Genomic DNA, 18,128 nt, shown 5'->3' with positions numbered 1-18,128 from the left:
CCTGTCAGAGGGTCAAGGCAGAACATCAGTGACCAGGAGGAGTTCTGCAGCCTATACAAATTCCAGAATGGAAGTGGGAGGATATCTCTATAGATTTCATAGTGGGACTTCCCAGAACCACGAATGGTTTTGACGCCATCTGGGTAATAGTCGACAGGTTGACTAAATCAGCCCACTTTTTAGCTATCAAGATATCCTACTCTATGGAGAAGCTAGCTCAGTTGTATCTCCAGGAGATCGTCAGACTTCATGGAGTCCCACGTACCATTATTTCAGACAGAGACAGCAGATTTACATCACACTTCTGGGAGAGTGTACAGTCAGCATTGGGCACGAAGTTAAAGTTCAGCACAGCATTCCATCCACAGACAGATGGTCAGACAGAGCGAGTAAATCAGGTACTCGAAGATATGCTCCGAGGGTGTGCCCTAGATTTCAAGGGAAGTTGGTGCAAATATCTGAGCTTAGCAGAATTTGCATACAACAATAGCTATCAGGCCACTATCGACATGGCACCTTACGAGACTCTCTATGGGCGGAGGTGTAGATCTCCAATCTGTTGGTATGAGAGTGGTGAACAGAAGGAACTAGAGCTTCAGACAGATCTAGTAGCAGATACCACAGCAGATCCGCCAGAGGATAGAGACAGCTCAGAGCCGCCAGAAAAGCTATGCTGATACACGGCGCAGACCCTTAGAGTTTTCAGTTGGGGATTCAGTGTTCTTCAGAGTAGCTCCCATGAAGGGAGTAATGCGTTTTGGGAAGAAGAGCAAGCTAAGTCCCCGATATGTGGGATTATACCTTATCAGCAGAAGAGTGGGCAAGGTAGCATATGAGCTAGAGCTACCCCAGGAAATGTCAGCTGTCCACAATGTATTTCATGTCTCTATGCTGAAGAAGCATACCCCAGATGCCACCCAGGTGATTGAGCCCCAGTCGGTACAGATCCGCGAAGACCTCAGCTATGATAGTCGGCCTATTCAGATAATAGACCGAGCAGTTAAGAAATTGCGGAACAAGGAAGTACCATTAGTCAAAGTTATTTGGCACAGTCACACAGCAGAAGAGGCAACTTGGTAGACAAAAGTCAGCATGAGACAGAAGTACCCAGAATTGTTCTAAGTTCGAGAACAAACTTTTTATAAGGTATGGGGGATTGTAACGCCCAAAAATTCTCGAAACTGCATTATAAATATCCTACGATTTTTCTGGAATTTTTAGATATTTTTCCGGAATTTTCCGAGTAGCGAAAGCAGCAAAAATAAATAGAACCGCAAAATAGCTTAGGCGGGAATCGAACCCGAGACCTATGGTTTAGGGATAATGTTAGTAACCGGTTGAACCCAGCAGGGCCGTGCTGAAAGAGAAGGAGAACATTTATATTTATATTTGAGTTGGGCCTAGTTACCACTTAATATAAATTAAAAACATAAGTAGGTTTTGGTTTATTTTTGGTTTCACCGTGACCTTTCCTCCTCCCCAACCTAGTTCCGCCGACCACACCTCTTCCTCCTCCTTCTCTCGGTGCACCAAGCCAAGGCTCAAGGGAACATCTTCCGGCGACGACTCCAACACGAAAAAGGTTCTTCCCCGCGAGAGGAATGCGAAGACGTGAGCGGATCGTCGAGAAGATCATCTCCACCGGAGTTCTAGCGAATAGAATCGTAAGAAATTACGAATAGGAGGTAAGAAACCCCTCACCTGCAGTATAATAGCTTCCGTTTGAGTTTTTATGCTTAGTTAGGATATATGCAGATTTTTATCAATATCTAGGGTGTATTTAACTCTCTTCGCAGATTAGGGATTTAGTTGAGCACCTCTAGAAGGGCCAGGCACGTTTTCCCTCTTCAGATAGAAGGTTAGACGTTGTCGGGTGCCTAGGGGTGGTCTCCCTAATAGGGAAAAGAGTTAGAGCATCCTAGGTGCTCGATTAAAGGTCTAACTCAGTAATAGACAGTTTAAATTAACTTATTAAATGCACTAGAAGCATTTAAAACAGCAAATTAGATTTATTTCGACTTATGTAGGACTACGGTCCAATGGGTGGGCTCCCACAGTCGCCTCTAGGTTCAGACAACCTAGCTCTATGTTCAGATAACCTAGAAAGAGCAATTTAGAACAGTTTAGCTATACTCAGTATTTTACTTTTCAGTTGGCACTGTCCTGGATTAGATATCCATTGGGCTGGGCTCCCATAGTCGGTCTCTAGGTTTAGATAACCTAGTAGCTCTACTAAATTCGGGACTTGCAACCCCGGGTTTAGTTAGGGATGCGCGCACAGCAAGTACAGTTGTCAGGACCCTACAGCAGCATGTTTAGTATTTTTATCTATTAAATATAATAGTTTTTTTTTTCAAATCAGTTTTAAAACATAATGGAATTCAGTATTAGCTCAGCTTCAGCTTAGCTCACTTTTGTATCAGCTCAGCTTATTTCAGTTGTTAAATATGATAGCTTCATATACAGTTCTAGACATGTCATGATTAGTTTTATTTTATGTTCAGCTTATGTTATGCCATGCTTTGTATGATACCATGTCATGCCATGCTTGCATATTCAGTATGTTTTTCAAACAGCATGATTTAAAAGCATATTTGCATCGTGTGCATGATTTAGTGAGGTAGATGGTTTCTTACTAAGCTTTTTAGCTTATAGATACTATTTTCCTTATACTGCAGATACAGGTAAAAGGAAAATGGACTAGCAGAGGAAGTTGGAGGGCAATGCAAAGATGGTGTGAGTGGCAGGAACTGGAATAAAAGACCCTCTGGGGATCTAGCATTTACTTTAGCACTTTACAATTTATTAGTTCTAGTTTTCATGTTTTATGCACTCTTGAACCTTAGCAAGTTTAAACAATTAGAACTTTTAGAAATTTATACTTTCATGCACTTTAAGTTGTTAAAATGTGTTTTAGTGAGTAAAATGCCATGAACCAGTTTAGAATTGTTACTACATGTTATTAGAATAGTTTGTTATGCATTAGGTAGTTGTTGTATGAGGTTTTGGCACGAAGCAGTGCTGAAATCAGAGTTTCTGATTCGAAATCAGAAACTCCTGATCGGTCCGCAGACCGATCAGAGCTGGTTCGTGTCACTGATCGGTCAGCTGACCGATCCAGGCGCGAACAGAAAGTTGGCGTCGTTTATGGATCGGTCGGCCGACCGATGCAGCGGCGAACAGTGGGTTCAGAAACTCACTGATCGGTCTGCCGACCGATCAGGGAGCCACTGGATCGGTCTGCCGACCGATCAGTGAGCCACTGGATCGGTCTACAGACTGATCAGTGTACTCCTGGATCGGTCGGGAGACCGATCCAGGGTGTTCATCCGTGCCACTAGCAGCCTGGATCGATCCGTGGATCGATCCAACGGAGAGCAATCGATCCAGTTCAGTTTGGATCGATTGGGAAGCTCAGTTTCGACCAAGAAACTCAGTAGATCAACTTCTAGTCCATGGGGGATGTAGGATACGCTTGTGTTCCTCAGATTACATCCTTTAGCACATGTAGAACCAAGAACAGTTATCAATTAGTAGAAAAGTTTAAATTAGATCAGTTTTCCGCACAGTCAGTACAGTACAACTTTAGCGATTCGCCTTACAGCCTAGTAGTTAGAAGGCGGGTCGTTACAGGCTGAAAGGAGGTTGCGGGGAGGACCTATGATACGCGGGGAGCTTCGTTGAAGGTAGCTTCAGGTGCGACGAGAGAAGCATGACAAGGGAGGGCTTGCCACGAGGATGGCTGCAAGATTCTACGGCAAGTAAATCTGTAAACAAGCTGAGCCGAGCCGAGCCAAGCTTTGGGGTGTTCAAGCTTGTTTGATAAGGTAACCAAGTTGAGCCGAGCCGAGCTTAAAATGAACCAAACTTTTGAAATGAGTGTTCAAGCTTGGCTTGATTTATTTTTTTTATGAGCTTGAGCTTGTTTGAAGCTTGGCTTGAGCTTAGTTCATTTAGATGCTATCAAGCTCTCAATTCAAGCTTGGCTTGAGCTTAGTTCATTTAGATGCTATCAAGCTCTCAATTCAAGCTTGGCTTGAGCTTAGTTGAAGTTTGGCTTGAGTTTGGTTCAAGCTTGGCTTGAGCTTGGTTCAAGCTTGGCTTGAGCTTGGTTCAAGCTTGGCTTGAGCTTGGTTCATTTAGATATTATCAAACTTTCAATTCAAGCTTGTTTGATTATTTGAAACTTTTAATTGTTTGATTGGTTATTGAGCTTGATAATTTAAATTTATTTATTTTATTTTATTGTTTATTTAGCATATTGAAAAGAGTTTTATTAATGAATATGGTTCGTGAACATTGTTCATGAACGTTGTTCACGAATATTATTCACAAACGTTAACGAGCTGAACACATATGTGTTCAAACTTATTTGTTTAGCTTAATAAGTTGTTCAAGTTTGTTTGTTTAATTAATCTTATATTTATTGAATGAACATAAACAAACTCTTACCAAGCCGAATACTAAACTTGTTCACGAACGCTTGGTTCATTTACAGCCCTAGCGACAAGAGAGGGATGAAGATTTTGCGAGAGGGTGGAACCCTAGCTATGCCTCGTTGAGGGACACAACCTGTGAGAGCTTGTCGTAGCGATGGAGGGCAGAGCGAGGAGAATCGCGAGCGAGGGCAGCTTTGGCAAGGAGAATCACTAGCCTTGGCGAGAGACAATCAAGAGTTAGGGCTTAGGGCTAGCAAGGACTCGGGCGTTTAACGTGACGAAAGATTTTGAGTTTAGCAAAAACAAAAAAAAAAAAAAAAAAAAAATATATATATATGATACGAACCCTGCCACGAGGGCGGACCACACCACCTGTTCCACAGGGAAACAAGTATATATATCCGCTTGGGTATTTTCTTTCTTTCCTCTTCTTTAGCTAGTGGCCGCAAAGTATCCTCCAAGAGATGAGATCTAGAGATCAAAGAACGCCAGTCGAGGATCAATGTTACCCTTGATCAACTAAGTAAAGGGACAAAAGGAGAGCCTGAAGAAAATCGTATCTTTACTTATCTAAGGCATACTAGCCTTAGCTAAAGAAGAGTTATGTAGGCTGCCATACCAATTTGGGCGGGGCTGCAGGGACGACCACACGCTTGAGGCGCTGCCCATTGATTCGATCACAAGAGCGAATCTTCTCATATGTGGTGACAGTCGTTGCTCTGTACTGGCGGTCTTGCCTGGTTATCAGTCTCGTGTCATTTTCTTAGAAGATCACTGACTGATATTGACTCTGCGTAGAGAGGGTGAGATTTGGACTCTCATAATAGCTTGCTCAACTATGACGTGGCCGTTTAGCCCAGAACAACCGGGACTTTATTGGATTGGACCTTTATCCGGGACAGGTTTATCCCGACGGCATCATTCTGAAACAAACGACTTGTACCATTTATTCATGATATATAATGGATGTTGACCACCAAAAAAAAACATAAAGTTGATATGTAGGACAAATAAAACTTGTTCATTGACTACATTATATCATAAACTATCTAATTACTTTAAACATCAACAATACCATTGGTCACTATATTGGCTGGTGTAGAGAATGATAACATTGGCTGGAACAGAATGATGGCGACTCCCTTTACGATCGCCAATCAGCGGTGCAACCGGAGTTTGTAAAAGTTTGATGGCGATCCATTCTCGTCCCCCATCGCCGCTCCGACTGGAGTTCTTTCACCATCCATGTTCTTCTCCAATGCATTGAGAACCTGTACACGATCAGCACGATGAAAGTTTAATGAAGAGAGTAAAAAATTAGAAAGGAAAGAATTATTGAAAGTTGAGAGGTTGCAGAAATGCGGATAGAAGAATAACTTTAGCTGATTTTTCTTAAATATTAGTGTAGAAAACAATTCACAACAGCATAAAGCATAATAATATTAGTGTAGAAAATAATTCAACAGCATATAGTATCCACATACAAAGTGTGACCTTGTTTTACTGCTCATGACGAGGTGCAAAGCATTAAGCACACATTGTATCGAATAAAGTAGACATACTTTAATACACACCCCTACGATTAGAGCAACATAACAAGCATTCGACACCAATATAAACGAAAGGAGCAAAAGATGGGCTTCATCACAGTATGTTGATTCAAATGCTCTCATATGGCATACACCATCTCCCCGCTACTTTCAATGTCTAGATCGAGATCAGAGTCCAAATCTTCCATGTCATCATCATCAATATCGAGACTATCTGTCAAGTACTGATTGAGCCTGCGAGTGCCGGCCGCAGGGATGGTCGCCTCAGCTAAGATTTGCATTATCTCATCAATGCTTTGCATGGGTTGGTCAGGCTCCTCGTATTGGTTGCTCGTCATGTTATCATCCACCAGATCAGCAGGGAGGTTCTTCAGGAACCACTTGTGGTTGCGTATTTCAGGAATTGTTATCCTCTATGAAATCAAACAATTAGGAAATAGCAAAGATCAACTGATATTGGGAAAATTCATCCATTTGTAATATTTTGTGTTCTGTTGTTTGAAAATGACAGATGAAGTGTATGATCTAATCCATCAATCTATAAAAAAAATTTGTCTTTGTGCAAAAGATGTAATTAGCAAGGTACTTACAGCAGCAGGGTTAGCAACAAAAATCCTTGAGATTAGGTGATGACAGTCTGGAGAAATGTGAATGTAGTCTGGAATTGAATATTGCACGCTCAATATACGCTGCAACGTAAATTAGAAAGGTTAGATGAGGTAAAAGGAAAATGATAATATATCAATGAAGTTTACTTGTATTGTCTTTCGGAAATTCTTAGGCTCTTCAGGATCTTCAAAAGGATACGCGCCTACTAACATCACATATAAAGTAACACCACAAGACCACACATCTGCAATCTACACAAGCCATTCAAATATTAAGAATATTAATCATCAAAGTGTATATATATATGAACAAAACATGGTAAAATGAGATATATACAAATATATCATATGAAGTTTGAATTCAGTAAAGGACCGCTATTGAAGAAAAAATGTCACCTTGCCATCATATTCCTTCTTGAGTAACACTTCAGGAGCAATGTATGCGGGAGTTCCAACAGTTGATTTTGGTTGTGAATGCAGGACCGACGACTGAAAATATGTTAGTTCGATCGAGTACTACAAATTTATGAGAACTGAAATTGGTATCCATGCCCCACCTTGGAATACCCAAAATCACATATCTTCAAACGAGGTGCAGTACTTCCATCTAATAAGGTATTCTCCAGCTTCAAATCTCGGTGACATACTTGCTTGAGAAGAAAGAAAACCACCTTAAGATAGGCCTAAAGAAAAGAAAAATAAACTAATAGAGCATATAAACACACCATCGAGTGGCAGTAGCTAACTCCTGATATAAGTTGCTGGAAGAAGAACCTTGCCTTCAGGAAAAATAACATAAGATTGGGACCAGTTAGTAACTAAATAAGTCATGATTTTGAAGCAAATTTGAGGTGAACTAGAACCTCATCCTCGCTAAAACGTCCAGCATTGCAAATACGTTCAAAAAGTTCTCCACCAGAGGCATACTCCATCACAATGGCGAGATGGGTTGGAGTTAAAATAACCTAATAGACTTGCAACTACATGATTAGATGAAGGTAAAACCATATCTTTCCTGACAAGTAAAAGATTAATTTGGCTAAAATCTTACCTCCTTGAACCTTATAATATTTGGATGCCTTAGTGATCTATGGTTTATTATCTCTCTTTTTACATTTTCATCTATCTGCATAAACCAAGAAGGTGATTTAGATATACTACATATGCATGATAAATATGCCTGATAACTATAAGAGTAATAATACCATAATATTTTTCCAATGAGATGGAGAGCAAAAAGATATGAAAAAGAAGCAAATCCTTTGTTATTTGACAAATAATCATACTCAAATTATTTATTTGCTCACATATTCAACGAGGTGACACAATCAGTAATTCTATATTTAATATCTAAATACAATGCACCAAGTAAAACAACATAATTTTTTAGTATATAATATATTTTACAGCTTAATGGATTTTCATAACTAGTCCAGGTGTTTGGGAACAACACTTGTTTGGTACAACAATGATTGCTTAGCCATTTAAAAAAATGCAGACCCATGCCATCAAGCCTCAATTATTCTAACCATAGAGGTTAGCATTCATCATCACTGTCGTTCATCATCATCAAATCTAGAGATACATGGATCTTATACCTCCATTGTCAGATCTTGGTCATTTCAAAAAATACAGATGCATGGCAACACAAGTACAACAAGTCTCAATTAATCTAATCATTGAATCCATAAAAATGTGATTTCGCTTACCCCATGCGCCCAGTATTGCCGGCCCCACGGCAAGATGGTAAATCCTAGGTGGGAGGGCACACTCCAGGGTGATGAAATCCCCAGGAATTGACCCATGCCTAATCCAATAAGTTTGCCACGAGTACCAACTGCACTACATCCGTAGGGGCAAAAAAAATGAAAAATTTAACCATTGAAATTATTATTCATGCTGTAGTTCGTCGTCATCAAATTTACAGACACATGGATCTTATACCTCCATTGACAGAGAGATACATATTAAAGCGCAATAAACACTCTTACTGCAAGCAAACGTCATAAAGCATTAAGAACAAAGTATCATTTGGTTCTTTGAAAAAAGGAATACTAAGTAGGAACCGATAAGTTTTAAAAATGACTATCTCCAAGGATATATGTATTTTCCAACTTAAAAACACCTGGAAGATGAAATGCTCATCAAAGACCATGGCTGAAATACAAATTATAACACATGAAAAGTGGTTAAAAAAATGGAACCATGACACGTTTTGAGGTAAAACTGACCATGATGATCTGAGTGAAGCAACCTAATATGATTTCAGAAAAACAGATGAAGGGGGGTGCTAACACCAACATGCATGATTCAAAATATAAGAGATTAGAAGAAACTCAAAGCAGAACCTGGGTATTCCAAAGTTATAGAAGAATCCCCATTTAAGCTTTGTTTAGGAACCAAACTATACTCAAAAAACAGAAACAAAGAAGTAACCTGATCACATGACAAAAGAGAACAGTCACCTTGAGTATACTACTGCATAATTCTTTCTAAATAAAGACACCATTTATACACTTTGTCAAGAATCAGAAAGATTCATGGATAAAACAAGTAGCATCAGTACTAGTTAGATTCTACCAAAGACAACCTTTGCATTAAACTTAATAAACCTCAATTTTTTGGAGTTGAAGGAGGTAAGCATTGATAAGAACAGAACAAATATATAAGCAGAATCTAAACACTCAGTAGCTTCATTGAACACCAAAGACCAGAAATCAGCAACATTTAATGGCCAAAAGCATAATTTTAACCAAAAGGGATGCGCTCTTTTAGACACAAGGAAAACTTACTAGCTATATTCTACCAAATACAACCTTAGCGTTAAAATTAAGCAACCGCCATTTATTGATGCAAAAGGAGGCAAACATTGAGGACATCTGAATGACCATTGAAGTGGAATCCAAAAAATCACTAGGTTCATTGAACACCGAAGACGAGAAACCAACAACATTCATGGCTAAAATTAGACTTTTGAACAAAAGGGATGACTCTTTACGCACATGGAGACCCAATTCGCTGCAGTCAACGAATCGAATAAAAATAGATACGATGAGTCACGACAAGATAAACGGACCCTAGAAATCAGGCGAGCAACGTACTTTCTCTCCCCTCTCGATGTACTTGACGGCGACGAGCTCTTTGGTCTGCTTATCCCTCATCAGTTTGGCAATCCCAAAGTTTCCCGATCCGATGTCCTTCACCAGCTCGTACCTGTCGCTATCGTGCACTATCGGAAGATCCATGGCCGGACCGACCGTCATCGCCACCCGATCCATGGCGCAGTGCGCTCACATCCACCTTCTCCCCCGTTCGACCGATCAAATACTCCTCCTCCAACGCTTCCAGGGACAGATACCCCCTCCGATCGTGGCGAGACGAGGACCTTTCGAGTGGCCGGAAAAGGACAGCTAACGAGACAGAAGAGCGCGGTCTCCCCCGTGACCGGGAAAGTCCGTGGAGTCAGCAACCGATCGCCTTTCGGATCACTCTCTCTACTATCGCGAGGATCTCGGGATCGAGGGGGACGGTTCGAGCGGCGGCGATAGCTGCCTCGTGCCCTCTTCTTCTTCTGTTTTTTTTTCTTCCCTTGTCCACTGCAACTGCATGCGATCGCTGGTAAAACTGGTACTGGCATTTAATGGGCCGTCATTATAGGCAACTAATGGGCCGTACTAATTGCATGTTACATTAATTCTGATAAAGTGAGCGGTTACAGTCGACGAGAACGGGAGATGCTCTGTCTTCTTCAGTTTGACGTAAAGATGAATGGCCACAAATATGAATATCTAGTGAAATCAATCCTTCACGCCCGTTCTCTGCTGCTGCCACTAGTCGTCCTCTTCTCTCCGAAAGAAAGCATAGCAACCAAGACTACTTCACTTTCAAAACAGAGGAGAGTCTGTCCCTCGATCTCTAGACTGAAAACACAGTATTGGTGGATGGGCCACCGAATTGAAAAGGATGAGCAGCAAACATCTCGTGGCTCTGGACAAAAGGGAGGCATGCGTTGCAGCTTCATGTGTTTATCATAATTACTGATGAGGGTGGGTGTAGATAGACTTAATTAATTAAAGCACGCAGAATGACTTGGAGGGCAGGCAGGATGCGTAATAGCTGTGGGTCATCGTCACCACCTCAAAATGTTGGTGGTGTGCCTCATCCGATTCCTATTTTCCTTATAGATCAACTTACTTTGTATTTTTTTAATGTAAAAAAATAAAGTAAATGGTATACAAATGGGATAAGTCAATAATAAGAGGTCACAATTGAACACGTCGGACCGGGACCCACCAACTTCTCTTCGCTACGTGGCACACTCTACGCCCCGCATTATCTCCGTCTGCTGACAGATCGAGCGAATACTTCTCTTCATCAAAAGTCTCGTACCATTTAAAAGCCATCAAAAAATTTATTAATACAGCAAAATTTAGCCCTCGGTTTCGGAGGAAATTTGGAGTATTTGACGGCAGAGAGGAATAGTGGTCCTGTGCATTATCAGTTTACAAGTGCTCAATAATGTCTAGCTTTATGTCGCCGATGTATACCGACGGTTGAACCTATGATCGATTCTTCTAACAACAATCCATCCATGTGAACAAGTTTATTTCTTGAAAATTTGGATAAATAATGCTAGTCCAGCCTTTATAATGCAGAGGAAGAAAAGATGTGGCTCAAAACATCAGACAGCAGCTGGTCCGGTCGTAAACCACTGTTCGTCCACGTAAACACTCTCTCTCTCTCCCTCTGTCTGAAGTGAGAGAGAAGGAAAGTCAATCCTTGGTATTGTTTGTTCATTTGGCAGATGCGGACACTGCTTTTGCTGGTGCTTCGATGGAAGTAGCAGTATCCTGGAGAAACTCGAGAGAGGGTTGAGGAATGTTGAGTGATTAGAAATGGTTCGCTCGGCTGAAGATTTTTTGGCCTGGAAGGATTTTCCCAAGGGACTCAAGGTCATGCTCTTGGAGAAAGATGAATCCTCTGCTTTAGAAACCAAATCCAAGCTCGAGGCGATGGATTACGAAGGTACTATCTTCTTGTTCTATAATCTAGCTATTCAGGTGTGATTTTAAAGTGTCTGCTAGTTGGATTGGTGAATTACTCTGAAGAAATTTTATTTGTGTGAATTAGTTTCACTGTTTCATAACGAGGAGGATGCGACGGAAGCAGCTTCAAAGCGAGTCGAGAGTTTCCACGTTGCCATTGTGGAAGTAGGGATGAGGGCCCATCTTTCTACATAATTTTTCAGGCGAAGCTAATTTGTGTTCATGAAATCGAACTTTTGCAGGTGACAGATGGTGATCATTGTAGGAATTTTAAGTTCCTTGAGATGGTTAAAGACCTTCCCATCATTGGTTAGTACAGTTACAATAATTTTAATTTCTTTGCCTAAGATTCCATTTGATAATTTCTCAGGCATGAAATTATTTCATTATTTTCTTTCCATTATTTCTTAAGTTGAGGGTCTACAGAGCATTTAATTTTTAAAAGACCTTTTTTGTATTGCAGTTATTTCTAATGTTCACTGCCTCAGCACCATGATGAAATGCATAGCGGTGAGTGAGTCCATCAAAATTCTTGGCATGTGAAAATTTGATGTGATTTCATCTTCTTCAATTCTGCAGCTTGGTGCGACAGAGTTTCTTCAGAAACCAATCTCTGAAGAGAAGCTCAGGAACATATGGCAACACGTAGTACACAAGGTGCATTTCGTGTTGAACTTTCTATTAGCACAGCATTAATTCGACTGTTGGAGAAGAACAATAGTTTCTAAGTTGATTAGTCTTGAACAACAGGCCTTCAATGCAGGGAGCAGCATGCTTTCCAAATCCTTGAAGCCCATCAAAGATACCGTGGCTTTGATGCTTCAAACAGAGAAATCTGAAGAAAAAGATGAGCAGGAAGGGGCAAGTACAAGCGGCAGGTTATCAGGACCTACAACTCCCCAGCTGGAACAAGCAGGAAGGTTTCAGCCTTACGCAGAATTACAGGAAACAACAAACTGCTCGAGTGCTAATGAATTGCTAAGCCGTAGGAAGTGCAGTAATTCAGTCTCAAAGTCCGTCGACAATACATGCGATAATTCCATTTGTGTCGCTGCTGCCTTGCCTTCTAAAGCTGAAGACATTGACGTTGCTGCTGAAGAAGATGTCAACTCTGCGGATGGATCGAAAACGGACGAGTGGAGCGGCGTCAAAGAAGGCTCTGTACCTTGTAATTCTTCCCGTTTACATTGCTTAGATAAGGGGGAGTCAAATGCGGATGGGCAAGTGAAGAAACAATTGCTTCTTAATTCTTCATCCTTAAATGGTGGCAGAAATAACAGAAAGAAAACAAAGGTACTGACCGATTCATAGAGTGACTAGAATAGAACTGGTAATGTTAAATTTCCCCGTTTTGCAGGTCGATTGGACTCCAGAACTACACAGAAGATTTGTGAAGGCAGTAGAACAGCTGGGAGTAGAGCAGGCTATTCCTTCAAAGATTTTACAGCTAATGAAGGTGGACGGCTTAACGAGGCACAATGTAGCAAGTCACTTGCAGAAGTATCGAATGCAAAAAAGACACATATTGCCGAAAGATGAAGACCGGAATCATAATCACGATCAAAAGGGTTCCGTGCCGAGGCCGATCATGGCCTACCCTACATTGCATCCACACTCAACTCAGATGTATCCGGCCGTTTGGGGTCATCCAAGCTACCATGGATATCAAGTTTGGGGCACTCATCCAAGAGGCTACACAACGTGGCAGCCACCTACTCAAACTTGGCCCTGGAAATCATATCCTCTGGTATTGTATATACCATCATCTCATAACTAAAACTACAGAAATGGTACAATCTTTATAATCAAATGTGTTTTAGGTTCACGCTGACGCATGGGGTTGTCCTGTTAATGTAACACAGTACGAGCAGTATCCCGTTGCTTCACCAGTGAGCTCCCATCGACCTCTCTTTAATCTAACAAGAACAATCCTCGGATTATTCTCAAGTAGTACTGAAACTGAACTGCAGAGGTCCGTGATGGGTAGTGATTTCCAAGTGGGCGGAGGGAGGAACGAGATGCTTGGAGATGCTTGTGACCTCGATCAGGTATAACAATGACACTGAATGATTCCTCAGTTCGATCATGCATCAAAGGTTATGAACGGTATATCATATAGCAGATGGAGGAGGTGATCGACCGTGCCGTGAAAGAGGCAATCTGCAAGCCGTGGCTGCCCCTCCCTCTGGGTCTCAAGCCGCCATCCACAGAAGCCGTGCTGGCGGAGCTCCACTCTAAGGAGATCACCGGAACGCCGTCGGCTGACTGCCGACGGTGAGGGTACCTCAGGGACGAACAGAGTGGGAGAGTGGCTGTGGCTGTGGCACAATCTACGTGGCCGGATTTAACGTCTCACATGAGCAGGTGCGGTTGTGGTTGTAAATGAAAGGCTGCAGTGGTTGCTGGGCCATCGTTACGTTTGATTTTGATGAGATTAGTGGTGGAGCTGTCTTTTTGTTTACTTTTTTGTCCTCCTTGGGTGGAAATTATATATATATATATATATATATATATATATATATATATATATATATATATATATCTTTTCATTAGATTCTATCTTTAGTATGTATATATGATTCCTAAACCGATTAGTAATGGGATTGCCAAATATGACAGACAGATAGCTGAATCCTAACAAGATTTGGAATCAGATTGCCAAGTATCTAGCTTTCCCGTCTTTAGATACCATGGCAAAGCCCGTCGCATATTGTTAAACAGTGTGGAATATTATTTAACTGTTCTCGAAATGTATTTACCTTGTAAAAATATCTTTAAGAGTTTTAAAATGGTTAAAATACCTTCTCAATAGTTGTGATTTGAAATTTTCCAGAAAACAATTTTAAACGGTAATTACGAGTACTTATTTGTCTCCTGATGCTTATCAAGTCGACTATTTAACTGAAGTAAAATCGAGATGAAATTGTTCCAGAAATCCTACTTTTTATTGGATACTGCATAAATTTGATCATCTGCGCGTTTTCTTCTTTCGTCATCGTCTACTCTGTAATATGCTAACGCTTTATATAATAATACAACTCAGACATGGAGATTTCCACTGCCTTTGCCACACTTCCCTTCCACCTCGATTCCCTTGTACCAATTTGCGCAAGCCACGTAGATCACCAGATCGATGCCGCTCAGAACCGCCAACAAGAAGAAGAAGCGGTCCAAGTGCCCCTCGTTCAGGTTCGCCGGAATCCACCCAGACCGGCGGCCGCCACTCGACGTTACTCCTACGACCGCGGTCACGATCAGGTCGCTGACGAAGTTACCGAAGGCCATGGAGGTCATGCAGAGGGCGCTTCCGAAGCTCTTCAGCCCGTCGGGCGCCTGCCCATTGAAGAACTCGAGTTGGCCGACGTACATGAACACCTCCGACGCACCGATCAACGCATACTGCGGCATCTGCGTGGATGCCAAAACCAGAAAAGATTGATTTTTTTTTTTTACAAATTTTCAGACGTCGAATTCATTGATTGATCGACTCTGTACCTGCCACGCGATGTGCAGAGAACTGGCGTTCCCGTTGTCGGAGGCGTTCCTCAAGCGGAAGCGCTCGACTAGGCCGGCGGCGATCATGGCGGCCGCCCCGACGACAAGGCCGATGCCCATCCGCCGGAGCTCCGTGAGGGCGGCGAAGCGGCGAAGGACGCGCTTGTAGAGGAAGATGAAGGCGACGACGCTGAGGATGTCCACGGCGGACATGGTGGAGGGCGGGATGGCGAATCCGCCGACGGTGCGGCGCATTGCCGCGCCCTGGACGACGAACAGCGACGCCATCTGGGTGAACACGACGGAGTAGGGGATGGTGCAGAGCCAGATGGGGAGGAGGCGGAGGATGCACTTGACCTCCTCCACTTGCGTCACGGTGCACAGCCGCCACGGATTGCCGGAGGATAACTCGCCCGAATATTCGTCGATGAACGCGGCTCGGTCCAAAAACCTGAATCCCTCGGTGTGGAGGATCCTTCTTCTCCACCCTTTGACTTCCACTTCCACAAGCTCCTTCCCCTCGTACAGATTCTCTCCACGAGGCAGCATCCTAACCCTCCATTTCCTCGCCGCCGCCACCACCACCTGGCAGAATCTAGAGATCGGATTCCCAACCGGAGGCCGGTGCCGGTAGTTACGCGTCCCGGAGACGAAGACGGCCAACGCGACGAAGGCCGACACGCTGGAGGCCCAAAACCCGAGGGCCCACATGCCATGGTCCTCCACGTAGCTCAAGCAGGTGTTGGAAAAGAGAGATCCCAAGTTGAGTGCGAGGTAGAAGTATCCGAAGAAGGAGATCTTGGAGTGGGCTTCCACAGGGTCTTCCTCGTCGAACTGGTCCGCCCCAAAGGAAGCAATATTTGGCTGGTAGCCGCCATTGCCCAAGGCCACCATGTAGATGGCCAAGTAGAACAGCTTCACCTCAAAGCCGGTGTGTGCTCCACAGGGGGTCTGCTGATCGCCACAGCCTGTGGGTCTGATCAGGAACAGATTGGAGAACAAGGATAGCAAAGCCAGCCCCTGACAATTACCACGATCAAGTTTCAGTGTGCTAGCTTTTGAATAAATTGCTGTGTGATTAAGTTTCGATCGGTGCGCTGACCAATAGGAAGACTAGTTGGAAGACGACACAGGTCTTGTATCTGCCCCAGTAGGAATCACTGAGGAATGCACCGATGAGGGAGAAGATGTAGACAGATCCCGTCCATTTGCTGACGTTGTTGGCGGCATCCGCATTGCTCTGTTGCAGCACTCGCGTCAGAAACAGCACCAGGTTGACGTTCACCCCAAAGAATGCTAATGTGGCCAGCCCTTGATTCACTGCACGCAATTCCCATCAGGATACGTATATATATACAGGCGCATTAGTTATGTACAAATACGTACAGATATCAAAAGAATTAATTACCAAGCAGAAGATTGCCAGCCAGCCAGCCACCTGCCCTTCTTCCTGCTGCTGCTGGTGGTTTGTCACTCGCAACGACTCCTAATTTCATATCAACTCCCACTTCTTTGGAGTGTTGCTCTGCCTTGCTCTGTAGTTGCACAAATTCCAAAGTATTTCTTTCTTTTAATTTCTTGATATGACCATAGGCCTTCATTATAATTAATTAAGAAGGTGAAGGTGAAGGTGAAGGTGAAGGTGAAGATATGTATATGATACTGACCATTTCAGCTACTCTTGAATTGGACTTGACATGCACCATCTGTACTGATCTTGGAAATATGGGAGGCAGGAGGTGATGGTGGGTGTGTATGTAGGAGGCAAATGCTTGCGAATTTATACAAGCGAGGAGAGGTCAATGGATGGTCATGATACCAGAGACAAGAATCGCAGATAAGATGCCATCTGATATGCCAAATGGATGATCAAAAGGACAGATATGTGGGAGAAGAAATAGGTAATTGAGAACTAGTTGGCTGGAGATGGTTTTTTGTAATGAGTACATGAGCAGTGAGCTAGAGATATTCTTCAGGAAACAGTGCATTGTATTAATTATATATTCCTAGAGTACTTAGCATCGGATGCAGATTATGATCCTTTATACCCAAAGCATTATTTTCATAGCTAGAATTAATTCTTATCGCCTCAGCTAGCTAGTTGTTTTCCATTCCATGAATGAAGCTGATGTCAAAAGTTGCACTAACGATGCAATTAATTAAACTGGTTCATTAATTGTTCAAGAGCTTGAAATTAAATTGCTGAAAGTCTGAAAACAATATTTGATTCGTATCCCTTTGAGCCACACTTTGCACGTTTTATTGTTTATTCATCAGCGAGTTAATTCGAGGTACGAGACGGAGTCCAGTGGATTTAAGAGAAGCCAATTCGAAATTCCTGACTCTATAATACAAACACTTTTCTTATCCCTGCGGCAATAATTTTTGAGTCCATTGTATATATCCTTTGGAGTAGATGAATTAATCAGGAACCTGATGCTAACTTGCTCTTGTTGTCATTAATGGAGGAACCTTATTTTTTTATCTGTGGATTTGAGAACAATCCGAAGAATCATTTTGGTCGTTTCCAGGAACGTAGAATGATCTCGATGTATCACAAGTCTGAAAGAAATCAGACAGGAATAATGTTTACATTGGAGAAAGATTTGCAACTTTGTTTCATGTTAGGTGTTTGGAATTTTTTTTTTTCTTTTTTGCATGTTAAACAAAAAAGGTGATCATCCATGAAAGCGATCAACACGGTGAGCTGGAAATCAAGGTTTGTTGTTAACGAGAGGAAGACTTCTAGTGGTCTTGTAATACAAGGAGCATTAGTGCCGGATTAGGGAAAAGGTTTTTGACGTTAATCCTCCAACGCTCAAGTTAGTACACGAGTTTGGAGGAGAAAAGAGTAGTAGAACAATGCAGCAATGAGCGTATCGAAATATGGAACATCGCATACCTCCATCTGTAGATGAAGATTCTCATTAATAATATCACTGTTGTACTTATGCACACATCTTAAGGCATATACACGCTTTCTTAAGCATA

General features: G+C 42.3%; 3 protein-coding genes across 8 annotated transcripts; 1 reads left to right on the top strand and 2 right to left on the bottom strand.

Moving 5' to 3' along the window:
- Positions 1 to 5,854: 5,854 nt before the first annotated feature.
- On the bottom strand, positions 5,855 to 10,522 carry LOC122021512 (serine/threonine-protein kinase SAPK10-like). Its single transcript, XM_042579639.1, has 9 exons — positions 9,699 to 10,522; positions 7,649 to 7,723; positions 7,461 to 7,562; positions 7,323 to 7,376; positions 7,155 to 7,247; positions 6,994 to 7,086; positions 6,745 to 6,849; positions 6,580 to 6,678; positions 5,855 to 6,402 (listed from the first exon to the last, which is right to left on the bottom strand). Exons 1-9 carry the CDS (start codon positions 9,873 to 9,875, stop codon positions 6,109 to 6,111), a joined length of 1,092 nt encoding a protein of 363 aa, XP_042435573.1. The 5' UTR covers positions 9,876 to 10,522; the 3' UTR covers positions 5,855 to 6,108.
- A 715-nt stretch (positions 10,523 to 11,237) lies between these two features.
- LOC122021511 (two-component response regulator-like APRR2) lies at positions 11,238 to 14,821 on the top strand. Of its 5 annotated transcripts, none has more exons than XM_042579635.1 (11): positions 11,238 to 11,320; positions 11,402 to 11,622; positions 11,728 to 11,807; positions 11,885 to 11,951; positions 12,106 to 12,152; positions 12,222 to 12,299; positions 12,393 to 12,935; positions 13,000 to 13,389; positions 13,463 to 13,531; positions 13,613 to 13,690; positions 13,762 to 14,103. In XM_042579635.1, exons 2-11 carry the CDS (start codon positions 11,493 to 11,495, stop codon positions 13,918 to 13,920), a joined length of 1,641 nt encoding a protein of 546 aa, XP_042435569.1. In that variant the 5' UTR covers positions 11,238 to 11,320; positions 11,402 to 11,492; the 3' UTR covers positions 13,921 to 14,103. The 5 variants fall into 5 exon arrangements, 4 of the variants coding, with proteins under 4 accessions (XP_042435569.1, XP_042435568.1, XP_042435570.1 ...); XR_006122559.1 differs by adding an exon at positions 14,686 to 14,821 and having other exon boundaries at positions 11,250 to 11,622; positions 13,762 to 14,006; XM_042579634.1 differs by having other exon boundaries at positions 11,251 to 11,622.
- LOC122021509 (protein NRT1/ PTR FAMILY 7.3-like) lies at positions 14,629 to 17,142 on the bottom strand. 2 transcript variants are annotated; one of them, XM_042579633.1, is made up of 5 exons: positions 16,805 to 17,141; positions 16,546 to 16,672; positions 16,240 to 16,457; positions 15,138 to 16,157; positions 14,630 to 15,050 (listed from the first exon to the last, which is right to left on the bottom strand). In XM_042579633.1, exons 1-5 carry the CDS (start codon positions 16,841 to 16,843, stop codon positions 14,682 to 14,684), a joined length of 1,773 nt encoding a protein of 590 aa, XP_042435567.1. In that variant the 5' UTR covers positions 16,844 to 17,141; the 3' UTR covers positions 14,630 to 14,681. The 2 variants fall into 2 exon arrangements, with proteins under 2 accessions (XP_042435566.1, XP_042435567.1); XM_042579632.1 differs by having other exon boundaries at positions 14,629 to 15,050; positions 16,546 to 17,142.
- Positions 17,143 to 18,128: the final 986 nt, after the last annotated feature.

This window comes from Zingiber officinale, chromosome 9A (genome assembly GCF_018446385.1).
Source record: "Zingiber officinale cultivar Zhangliang chromosome 9A, Zo_v1.1, whole genome shotgun sequence".
Taxonomy (NCBI): Eukaryota; Viridiplantae; Streptophyta; class Magnoliopsida; order Zingiberales; family Zingiberaceae; genus Zingiber; species Zingiber officinale.
Note: the sequence above shows the minus strand (reverse complement) of the source record. Positions and strands in the feature narration are given on the sequence as shown.